The sequence below is a fragment of the Leguminivora glycinivorella genome, chromosome 6 (assembly GCF_023078275.1).
Source record: "Leguminivora glycinivorella isolate SPB_JAAS2020 chromosome 6, LegGlyc_1.1, whole genome shotgun sequence".
Taxonomy (NCBI): Eukaryota; Metazoa; Arthropoda; class Insecta; order Lepidoptera; family Tortricidae; genus Leguminivora; species Leguminivora glycinivorella.
This window is the reverse complement of record NC_062976.1, coordinates 16,281,425-16,294,478: the sequence shown is the minus strand read 5'-3', so window position 1 is coordinate 16,294,478 and position 13,054 is coordinate 16,281,425. Positions and strand designations below refer to the sequence as shown.

Below are 13,054 nucleotides of genomic sequence, written 5' to 3'. Positions count from 1 at the left end.
ACATAAACTAAATTACCTACCTATAATTTTAAGACGAATGGGGACAAACACCGAAATCGTCGTAGTACTTAATTTCCCTCGTGGTATGATATTACCCGAAATGTTTTTACCAGGCAATGAAATAGCAGTTTCTAGGTTTTAAAAAGACACTTAAAAGTTTTGTACAGATAGCCGCCGTTCGGACGATGGGTGGAACATTACACCGAGCTCTATTCGAATCCGGTTGCTATTGACTCAGAGGCCTTACTTCACACGCCAAAGTTAGGAACCTGGTTCGGACTAGATGCACCACCCACTTTAGAGGAATTTCACAAGGCTGTCAAGCAGCTGAAACGTGGAAAGAGTCCAGGCAGTGATGGCACTCAAGCCGACGTCGTAAAGCTCGAGTGTGTGGGTCCGCTCCTTCATAGTCTGTTGAGGAAATGCTGGGAGGAAGGAAAATTTCCACAAGATATGCGCGATTCTAATATCGTCACACTGTACAAGGGGAAGGGAGACCGTGGTGATTGCAACAATTACCGGGGAATCTCTCTCCTTAGTATTGTAGGCAAGTTATTTGGTCGAGTAGTACTGTCAAGATTACAGCAACTTGCTAATCGCGTATATCCCGAAAGTCAGTGTGGATTCCGTTCCCAGCGTTCCACGACAGACATGATCTTTACACTTCGGCAAATCCAGGAAAAGTGTAGAGAACAGAGGACACCATTGCATTCGTTGATTTGAATAAAGCCTTCGACACGGTCAGCCGTGAAGGTCTTTATGCTGTACTGGAACACATCGGATGCCCACCAAATCTCTTGAGACTTATAGAGTCTTTTCACGAGGGTATGCGGGGAGCAGTGGTGTTCGACGGCGATGTGTCTGACCCGTTTTCTGTGCGTCGAGGTGTTCGGCAAGGCTGTGTCCTTGCACCTACCCTGTTTGGTATATTCTTCTCGTTGCTGCTCAAAACTGCTTTTGGCGACAACCAACAGGGTATCCATCTGCATACAAGAGCTGACGGTAAACTGTACAACGTTTCCTTGCTAAAATCTAAACGAAAGCGAGACGACTTATTCGTTGACAGTTTGCTGTTTGCCGATGACGCAGCCTTCGTCGCCACATCGCAGTCAGAGCTCCAGAGTATTATGGATAAGTTTTCTCGTGCCTGTGCCCTGTTCTCTATGTCCATCAATCCCCGGAAAACTGTTGTGCTGGCTCAAGGGTGCGCGGAAACACCGATGATAATGTTGGATGGCGCTCCGCTGGAGTCAGTCGACAAGTTTTGTTACCTCGGGTCGACAATAGCTAATAACCTTTCTCCGGATGTAGAAATCGACGTCCGAATCGGAAAAGCCGCGACGATGTTTGGGAAGTTGAGTACAAGAGTATGGCAAAATAAACACCTAACAAGGAAAACCAAGACAATAGTCTATCAAACCTGCATCCTAAGCATACTCTTGTACGGGGCTGAGACTTGGATATCGTACGCCAAGCACGAGCGTCGACTCAACGCATTCCACATGCGCTGCATCCGGAATATTTTGGGCATAAATTGGAAAGACAAGGTCACGAACGAGAGGGTGCTTGAGATTGCTCAGCTGCCCAGCCTCTATGCGCTGCTAAAGCAGAGACGCTTGCGCTGGCTGGGGCATGTGCATCGAATGCAACCTGCTCGTTTGCCACGGCGTGTCATGCTTGGTGCCATAGCTGATGCCAAAAGGAACGTTGGTCGGCCAATGTTACGTTATAAAGATTGCACCAAACGTGACATGCACGCATTTGGCATCCCGGTCCACACATGGGAAAAGCTTGCCGAGGACAGGGACAAATGGCGCAAACTGGTATTCGACGGACGCAAAATCCACGACAACTCTTGGTTTGCGACACTCGCAAGTAAGCGCGCCAAGCGTCATCAGCGCGATACGTGTTCGTCGAGTGCACACTTCACCTGCCCGAGTTGTGGTCGTGTTTGTCGCTCCCGTATTGGCTTACATAGTCATGAAAAACGATGTCGCCCCTCTTGAATCATAGCTGTTTGACTTTGAGGCCGATTGAAAACTTTGTTTTTTTTATTCATTGTAAAAATTAGGAGCAACTCCGGTATTTACCTCCTGCGTACTATGGGAACACTAATAATAAAAAAATATGCCCGATATGTCAGAATTGTCAAAATTCATTCACCGATTCAGAGATTTATTTTGCAAAATAAACGTTTTTCGACGATTTACTTAAGTTCTGAGCTATGTATTGCATAGTGAACCATTGTGGAAGTAAATGGAAACCGAAATCCGACGTAAAATTTCACAAGTAAGTACTTATTTTACCAAAATGTTCATAAACCTCACTGGCAATAAATTTTCTTCTATTTTGCTTGTAATCTTGATTAGTTCTTATCATTATATTGGTTTCATTGTCTCAAATTATATCAAAATTCCCACGAATAGGTTTAGAACGATAAATATGACCTTTAAAGAAAAATAATGCTATGTGTGGTTTTACGACTAGGGTGACCAATCTTTTTTCTTGCATGGTATTTACTCTTATTGAATGGAGCTAAATCTATCAACTTGGTACGGTTTCTATGTTCATAGCTCATATCACAGTATAATAATACCAACTTTATATAATTTATGTCTTTACAATTAACATGAATAATATTAAACTTTTCAGTGTTCCAAAAGATGAAGGAAGGAGGCAGCATTGGCTGTTGGCTGTCGATTGTACCGATAAAAGGAAATGTTTCAGAGCGTTCGACAATTTGCAGATTTGCACTTTAAGCCTGAAGATTATGACACAGAAAGAAATTTTAAAAATCAGTCCAGTAACGACGGATATATCGTGGCCTAAACATTAAATTGAGATACATATATACATGCGAAGAGAATTGAAATACGTACGAATTGAGAACCACCTTCCTTGAGATTTGGGGCGGCGCTTAAAAATAAAGATACTGTTTTAAAACGTCCTAGTATTTCATTATTTCCCCATTGACAAATACTTCCCTTATATTTTTGTGGCTATACCCACTAGTTACCACCAAGTTTTTACCTGTCCTAACTACTGGGATTTCCCCCACATTGTTAATTACCACACCGGAGCAACAAAACTGCTATCATGCAAACTTGTAACTGCTCCTAAGTCCCAACTGTTAAACCTTTTTACTATTTTAAACCTTTTTCTATTTTATACTATTTGTATTTCGAACACTCTAACATGTTTTTTATATCTGTCATATTATCTTCCTTCACTTCTCTTCCTAAACTAGACTAATGGGGTCGCATTATTTTCTATAAATAAATTATATTCGTTTTTACCTCTGCTTTTTCCTCTAATATTCAGAGGTTATGGGCCCAGCACGCTTCCACTCGCCACTCCTAATAATTTAACCTTAGAATAACACATAGTAAGAACATATATGGCTATGACTAATTAATCAAATTATGTAAAAATATTTTCCATAATATCAATGTCATATTCAGAGATGAAAATAACTCTTTGTATGGAGAATTAATCTCCACCTATCCTCTTCATTGGCGTTCGGGAAGATACACCCTTGTTATGACAGTTACGGCATGATATTAATTTACTTAGCTCTTTGCACATCGGCTCGACCAGCGGAATAATTAATAACGACTTGATGAGCTTACCGACTCTTTCATTGTGTTGACTGATTGATTCCTACTAACCAGCCAGCCACCCAGTTTATTTTAGGACTGACAGTCATTTCTGAGTATTTATTATTAAGAGAAAAAGAAAATACGTTATTTAATAACATCCATACTATACTATACTAATATTATAAATGGGAAAGTATGTGTCTGTTTGTTTGTGCGTCTTTCACGACAAAACGGAGCGACGGATTGACGTGTTTTTTAAAGTGGAGATAGTAGAAGGGATGGAGAGTGACATAGGCTACTTTTTGTCTCTTTATAACACCCCACTTCCCTAATGGAGGTGGAATTTTGTATGGAGCATGTCGAATATTTGGATTTAACGCGAGAGAAGCCGCGGGCAAAAGCTAGTACTTAATATGTATATATGCATATATCTGAGAGCAAACGAATAACCTATGCAAATATAATTATTTATACTACCCAATCGGTTATAATGACTCTTATATCTATTCAAGCTGTTTTATATCTAATTGATTCATACCATGCATTAACCTTTCACGTTCTAGTCCGTTATGCTTACACGTGTTATTTATAATAAAATAATTACCTATATTAAGATGTGCCTCTCGCCCTATCCTGGAGACTTGTTTACATGTTAATATTGATTTGAAGCCTAACCTACAAATACTATATCAGTTTTCTTTTTTACAGGGAACAATGGAAAGGAGAAGGAAAACGCCAGAAGCAAGGAGGCCACGTCACCGGCGGCCCGCTCCGCTAACGGTAAGTTCTACAGGATTTTTCTACTTCTTTATAATTTATAACCAAACACCCAAACAGTTACAGCTAGCGACGGTTATTTTGATCACTCGGGAAGAAAAGCGCTAAGCTGTATTTCCAAAAGCTGCTAGAAAATTCGGACAAATTATTACACCGAAAGATTTTTCCTGGTGCCCGATGTCATAAACAGACAAATCATGATTTGGAAAGCAATGGGCAAATAACTCTGGCCCTCATTGACCATGGAGCTGCGACGTTACCATGACGACAATCGCGTGTTGGAGCTTGAATGAGTGCTTATTAATCGTGCTTTCGAGGGCCTCGGGCGGGGCGCGCGGGGCAGGGTTCCACGCGCCGCGTCCCTAGGGCTCCGGGCGCGCGCAGCCGCAGCCGCCACCCTCGCTCCCGACTCGCACCCCCCCCTGCCCCCCCGCGCGACCCCTCTGCAGGGGCGACGACGACTCGCACTCCCCATCCCTCGCACATTTTTGCGGAAATTAGATCCCTGAAGATCTTTCGTTCCTAATAATACCTATTCATCGTAGCATTGCGCGTTCCTAATAGTACTGACGCATTAAGAGTCATAAAAACACTGATAAGATTTGTTTCCTCGACACTTTCTACATCTTTATCTACTTTGTATTATTGCATCAATAGTTATCTATATCCTAATAAGTAATTTAATTATATAGTATGCATTAAACACGATTCTCCTAGTATCGAAACTGATCCTACAGTTTATTTCCACGAACGGCTTTTGTTGATAATGTTGTTACTTGTTAATGGTAATTTGTTTGCACTTTTAATCATTAGCTTAGTAACAATAACATCAATTATTTTAAATACATATATAATACGTTAATTTAATTCAAGCAGGTACACGTACGTTGAGTAGGTAACGGTGACACAATTATTAATTTGTTGTGGTATGTACCCTACTTTACTATGTAATATTTTATTGGTGGATACTATTTTCCTTTCATTACAATAGTACATTACTACAGAGGCCGGGACACATTTCCCGCCGAGGTATGTATAGTGCTTTTCTCAAACATGGTATGAAATAAATAAAGTCTACTGAAAATAGTAACTTTGGATGGCTATATCTCCTAAACGGTGCGTCGTAGCGCAAAAATAATCGAATTTTCGTTCCCCTTTAGTACCCCGTATACGCCTATAAAAAAACAAAAAATTAAAAAAAAATTAAGAAAAAAACCAAAAAAATTTTTTTTTGTATGAAAACGCACCCAAAATCAAATATTGTCTAGGGCCCGTACCAGTTGCAGTCGGCACGTCTATAAAGCCCCTTATAGTTTTTTTATTATTGGCTGAATACCTGGATGTTATGTCACAATTATCTGTGTTTGGAAATTAAAAAAGAAGACTTTGCCGGCCTTGGCCTGCAAGGTTTGTATGAAATTCCATTGTCTATCAATCGTCCTAGCCGCACCTGCAACGTCATACTTCGCTGCCAATTATAAGGCACATAACATCAATATTTCATACCATGTTTGAGAAAAACAAATTTTTTGCTCAGTAATTCAACATCACTAAAGTTGCATTAGAAGTTGATATGAAAATGGCCACTAATAGATACTGTAATTACTGTATTACAAGTTGCTAGTATTATGCATGGAGGGTAAAAAAACTGATAAGAATAATGGAAAGTGAGAAAAACGGTTGCAGTAAATATTCGCAAGCCGTAACGTAATATAATAACATTTATCCACATTTGCTCCCCTCCCTGGCGCGGCGGACGAATCCCAGCACAGGGGAGGCTATTGATTGACGCCATCTTCTCGCCAGGACCACAAAGCAGCCGCTCGAACGGAGCAAAACCAAGTTTAGGGCCAGTGTCGCCGTTTAGATTTCTGGCTTCTGACGACTGTTGATTTCCTCCAGATTCATATTATATTACTTGGGCATGAAATATGTAGTATGTTTCACGTCCTATTTCTACTTTATCTATCTTTGACAGGATTCAAAATTGACCAAATTTTGACATCTTGGTGCTATACATCCTGGGACCTATTATTGTGTTGCTATTTTCAACGTCGCATTTCATCAAATTAGATAAATTAATGATTGTACAGTAATTACACATATAACATTTAACAAGAACTACCAAACTAGTCCTAGTCAATATCAATTAGTTAAAGCTAATTGCCCCATATATTACAAAGTTTTCTGTATTTCCTATAATAGACTGGTAGAAAATGCCTAGTGAGTTGTATAAAGTTTTACGTTATTTTGGTATATCCCTGCGCTACATAGGTAGTTATTTTAGCTGTCCTACGCTCGAGACAAAAGTCTTAGGTATTGACCCGTTGACTGTACTGTTTTAGGGAAATGCTTATTTTCACCTACTTGTCCAAGACAGTGTTTAACCAGTAATGGTTATAATAACGTCCATAACGACACGCTACCTAACTCTAAACAATGAACTCGCATAACGATAGTTTACATAACCACTCGCATAACCGCGCCGTGCTCTACACATAACAATAATTATTATTAGATGTTTGACACAAAACATCTCAACTGCTAGCTGATAATGGAAAGCCCTCACAATGTCAACATGACACTATGTGAGTTATGTGACATATCAATAGGACGTGAAGATAAAATGACGTTGGCTACAGCTCTATTAAGACTTATTTAGACGGCGTGCGATTTTAGTTACATTGCAGACTGCTGTTACATACAATTCAGTGTACCAATCGAATACCGCAATGTATTAAAACTCGTATGCGTTCTCGGAGAGAACTTCTCCCACCGTGTAAATGGGTCCTTAGCGACACTATTGAACGTATATATGAGTTACGAGTAACCTTTTAACCCTTCAGGTGGCGGAGCTACAAGTTGCATAGGGGATAAGTGGCACGGTCGTTTTATAAAACATTCCGTTAAGTGGCAGGCGCCGGGAGCCGGACTCTGGGAAAAACAAGCCGATAAGTGGCAGGGACCGGCTCCCGGACCCCGTGCGACGATATACCTAAATATATAAATAAAACCGTCTAAAACTGTATCTAGCTTCCTCACACTTGCACGAACCATTCGTCACTAAACAAGGACGGCATTCAGTAAAGGTCCAACACCCTCACCTTCAAAACAGCTTGAAATATGACCCAATTTGATTGGACCAACCGCCTGCCATATTTGAGACACGTGTTTAAAAACCGTCTTTTTTGCAAAAATTGTACTGTAATATGTTAAAAAAAGGGATATAAGTGTAAATAAATGTATATTTAAGTCCTTGAATTACTTTTTTATACAATTTACTGTTTGTTTTCCTAAATAAAGTTATTTTAATACATGGAAGTGGAAAACGTAGCCACCTGATATTTGATCGAGTCTAGCAAAATTCACATAAATGGAATGTATTTTTTTGCTATGGAATGATTTTAGCCGTTTCATAATGAATCCAGTGATATATGGTTTATGCACAACATCCCTACACTTTTTGAGAAATTATAATTTTTGTAACACAAGTGACATTCGCGATGACCACCCGTGAGGGCCCCGCCACTCAAGGGTAAACTTTTTCTGTCATTTTATCGGTATCCTTGCCACTCAACAGCTTTTTATTTCAAGTCCGGCTCCCGGTTACCTGCCACTTTACGTGCGGTCGGCTCCCGGATTTCGCCACCTGAAGGGTTAATGTAATAACTAATAATGCTCATGGGACATAGACATGCATATTCAATTAAGAGGATACGATACCGAAGCACGAATTCAAATTTGAGATTTTTAGGTCTTTATCGCCGTCGCGCTGACGGGGGTGGAACCCACAGAGAGGCCCTGTGTGCGTGCGCGCGGCGCACGCACACACCCGCGTCCGCGGCCGGCGCAAGTACTTACTCGCGCTCAAGCGCTCTCTATAGTTGTCTAGTTTCGGACTTTTGATGCATAATGTTTTGGACTCCGTGAAGATATTAAGTGTACTGATTTGACTAAAATGCAAATCTGTAATGTTTTAAGGAATGGTAGAAACAATTCCTTATCTTATACATAATGTGATTATCTTAAAAGATGATTTCTTTTAAGATACATTGTTAGCGAAATAAAGTTATTCGGTATGTAAAAAGCTAAAACCTTTTCGATTTCAAAGAGAAGCCATATTATAGGAGTAGGTACGTACAATCAACCAATTAATCTGAATCCTAGGTCATAGGCCAATCTAGACCCTTTCACAGTAAAAGTAAAACTGACTTCTGTAGCAAATAAAGGACGGTGTCGATACGACAGGGTTCTAGAGTGGCCTAGGATTCTACATAATTGGTTGACAGTATCTACCTACCAAAAATGTATGTGAATCTTATTCTTTTTTTTGCACATGTTTGACAGAAGTGACAGCGTAGGAAAATTTAACTAGGTAACAATTTGGTACCTATTATACTTACCAGACACCGGATTATGTTCCAAGGTAATTAGAACTTTTTAGCAGAATTCTAACAAAAAATCTGCTAAAGCATAAGGACCTTTTTCAGATGGAAAGCTACATATGCATCTTATATTTCTAATTTTCTAGGGTTGTGTATACATATTACCTACCTAGCATTAGAAATACAAGGCTTAGCACAGAACAAGACCAACCATAAAAATGCTTAACTAATTTGCCAACTAAATTTAAACCTAGGTATCGGTACTTAAACGTATTGATTGATATTTTTATTATTTAAAACTTATTTATACTTACATATCAGCATTTCTGTTACCATAGAATTAAAACGTATATAACACTCATTTCATCTACCAACTAAGGGCATCTGTAATCTACATACAAATAAGGCCCGGTTAAAAGTCTCGAAATGTTATGTACATTTTATAATTAGATAAGTGTAAATGGGTCAAAAAATTGGGTCCATGTGCAATTGTGCATTAAGTAGGTGCATTTTTCCCAAATTGCTGCATGTATGAAATAAGGCCCATCAGTAACCTAACAAAGAATAAGGTATTTACATACCGAATTAAGCGTAATTGTGTCGCTTAACTTCAAACCTGGATAAATTTCTGCTACAAGGTTAATATATATTTTTTATATATTCAATCTTAAAGCAGAATGGATTTAAGTACCCAAGTTTGAAACTAAGCGACACAATTGATAGTATGTATCTAGGAGATATTTTCTTTACAAAATCGTATTATTCAAGAGCGCTATGATAAACGCACGTCGAAATAAAGTAAAATTTACAATATTTACCGATGAGATTGTGCTCTGTGTGTAATGGTAAACATTAATAATATGAACATTAGTAATTGTTTCAGTCAGAGCATCTTCACTCGTCAATTTCGTCTTACTCTTTAGTTGTGAAACATGGGTGACAAAGGACGGTCGCCGGAAGGAAAAGAATAAAAATATACGGATACCTATATATATTATAATATTTATCCCGTAGGACAGCAGGTTACTTCAAAGTACTTTAATTAACTACCTAATTTTAATGTTGTCTTCGGTTCCCGTCGTCGTCGTCGTTCGTCGAATCCCGGTAAGGGTATTTATTTGTGTGATGAGCACAGATATTTGTTCCTGAGTATGTATTTATCTATTTAAGTATGGTTTTGTATTTATCTATGGGATATGGGTTAAATTGTGGCGTAGGCGAGAGGCTGGCAACCTGTCACTGCAATGTCACAGTTTCGTTTTCTTTCAACCCCTTATTTGCTAAGAGTGGCACTGAAGCTTTAGTAGTTTCATGTGTTCTGCCTACCCCTTTATGGAATACAGGCGTGATTGTATGTATGTATGTTATCTATTTAAGTATGTATTATTTATTTATTTATTAGTAAAAACATGTTTACATGACATTACAGTAAAACCAATGCGTCACGAAACTTAGATAACAAAAAAGAAAAAAAAAACAGTAAGTAAGAACATGAAAAAAAAAACAAACAATAAAGTTTAAAACTAAACAATTTATTTGGGCGATGACGTAACAGCGTGGCTCCGTTGCGTCGTTTGCCCCGGTGTAGGATTCGGCAAGTTGCCCCGGAATCGCCGAAAAACCACACCTTTCGGCCAGAAGTCTGCGCTCGCGGTGGTGTCCTGCGCTATATCGTCGCCTAGCACCCATAGTACAAGCTTTGCTTAGTTTGGGGCTAAGTTGATCTGTGTAAGGTGTCCCCAATATTTATTTAATTACTGTACCATAATCATAATGTAATAAAATGTGCAGTTTTTCGTGGTAACCAACATGCATACCAACCATAAAAATGCTTAACTAATTTGCCAGCTAAATTTAAACCTAGGCTATTTAAACGTATAGATACTTTATATACTTTTATTATTTAGATCTTATTTATACTTTTCGGCAAAGCATTTTTGTTACCGCAGAATTAAAACGTTGGTAATACTCATTTAACCCTACCTACTAAGGGCATATGTAATGTTGCTTGTGCAAACAAGGCCCGGCTATTAAGTTTCGAAATTTTATGTACATTTTATAACTTGATAAGTGTAAATGGTTCAAAATTTCGTGCAGTAAGTAAAAAAGTAAAAAGTAAGTATTATTAAACAGAAAAACTATGGGTCTTATTTGATGCAGGTATGAAATAAGGCCCATGCCGCCCATGTGTCCACATGTTCACAACCTTCGATACCCAAGAAGTAGCGTTGCGGAAATAGAGATGGATCGGATATAATCTTCAAAGATGAGCTATCATCAGCGCCAGTATTTGAGTGGTGGCCTCAGAGTGGAAGGCGACCCCGCAAACGCCCAGTACTTATGATACACAATACACATAAACACAATACATTATAATATATATTGCCCCGTAGGACAGCAGGCTACCCCACACTACTTTAATTAAGTACCTAATTTTGTCCCTTTAAACTTAATATGAAATAAAGTCTGCATATCTTGACCACATTGACCTTGACGCACTGCTTGTTAAGACTTGAGCCCCTCTAATTTAGAGTACCATATCCTAAATGCATAGTCCTGAATAAATGTGTTTTAGACGACAGACCGTAGTATAAATACTTATCACAAAAATTGATGATTAAATTCATCAACACAATGTTTACACAAAGTTATAAAACTTAAGAAGCGAGCGATGGGCCTTATTTAGAGAAGTAACTATTTAGGGCATTTTGTGATTCTATGTCTGCGAAGAAAATATACAAAACGGCATGATTGATAAAACTTAGAAGAAATATAAGCACTGGGCCTTATTAAGGGCAGGTACTGGTACTACTGGAACAAACTATGTATTACTAAATAAGGCCCATCGTTTTTTTAATATTTTAAAACATGACTTAAATTATTAATATTATGCCTGTTTTTATTGTGTGTAAATAAGTACATATAATATGACTAATATAACTACTTACCTAATTGGTGTTCGGCAGAATAGTAATAAATAAACAATGATGACCGAATACCAAATTTTCGGCAAAATGGCTGAAAAGACCGAATACCAAATAGTTGCCTAATATTCGTGGAATCTATCGTAAAATACAGCATAACTTTAAAATTGTTACTAGTAAACCAATGACGAGAAAAGTTATGCATGTACAAAATAAACTTATACCTGTATGCTATTGTTACGTACCTATACTTATACAAATATGGACTTAGTATTTCCACAGAATATATAATACAGATTCAAACTTTCACGATTTTTACACATAATAATATTTAAAATTGCAAACGGGACTTAATCGCGTATTTACTATGTTTTAAACACTAACCTCCGACGTTTCAAGGACGGCATTGTCCCCGTGGTCTCGGAGCAGACTGGTCTTTTTTGGACCACCAATTTTAAATATGAACATATAATAGTACGTATTTCTAACTAAAAAGTTCGTCAAACACGGTATGTCGATATTTCGACGAAGTATATCGATAACTTTTCACATCACTAGATTATCGACATTAGATGTCGAGTATTTCCCATCACTTTATTTCAGTGTACGTATATAAAAACTTAGCCCCGCCCCTAAATTTGGTGCGATAGGGACAACTGCAGCTCAGGCGCGAAATCACGCGTAAAAACTGCAAAAATCGAGGTTCCGCTCTCGACTGTTTCCTCCTCCAAAACTTAACCAATCGTTACGAAATTTGGAAATCAAAATGACAAGGAAATTATCTGTGTCGGACCGTTTCGTTTTTTTGGATAATTGATCTCAGTTTTGAATACCACGCCTTTCTTTCTGGCAAATTCAATTAAGCCGTTTTGGCCAACTTTGAGAGGCTCTAATTCCTTTTAAAACAAAAATATCAAAAAAAGCAAAACGGTCCGACACAGATATTGATAATAAAAGTCTGTGTTGAAAAAACCATTGATCTAGCCTCAAAAACCAGAGAGGAAACAGGCGAGAGCGTTTGTATGGAGAAATGAGGGGTATCGTAGCGTCTTAAGCTTATTAATCGAGTAATAACCTAAATACCTATTATGTCTATGCATTGTACATATACCATATTAGAAATTAGAATACGTACTTTAATCGACGAAATTAAATACAGTCAATAAGGTCAAGTAACACAGTACCGTCTTTGATAGCAGTGTGCAAGTGTTTTTTATTGTTTATGATATGATAGCACTTCCTTACTTTGTGTTATCAAACAGTGTAGAGTTAGTTTAGCCGTCAGTCTGATTCTAATAGTTATTTCTATCCAGTTCACGTATTTACCAAACAATGAACTGTTACTGGATATCATATGATATCTAGTATA

At 38.2% G+C, this 13,054-nt stretch overlaps 1 protein-coding gene across 2 annotated transcripts in view; it reads left to right on the top strand.

Annotated features, from left to right (window-relative positions):
• The window catches only part of LOC125227181, a 210,042-nt gene that overhangs the window by 181,747 nt on the left and 15,241 nt on the right, over positions 1 to 13,054 (top strand). For both annotated transcript variants that reach the window (XM_048131418.1, XM_048131417.1), the window contains one exon: positions 4,308 to 4,379. In XM_048131418.1, coding sequence (XP_047987375.1) covers positions 4,308 to 4,379 — 72 coding nt within the window. The remainder of the gene's footprint in view (positions 1 to 4,307; positions 4,380 to 13,054) is intronic.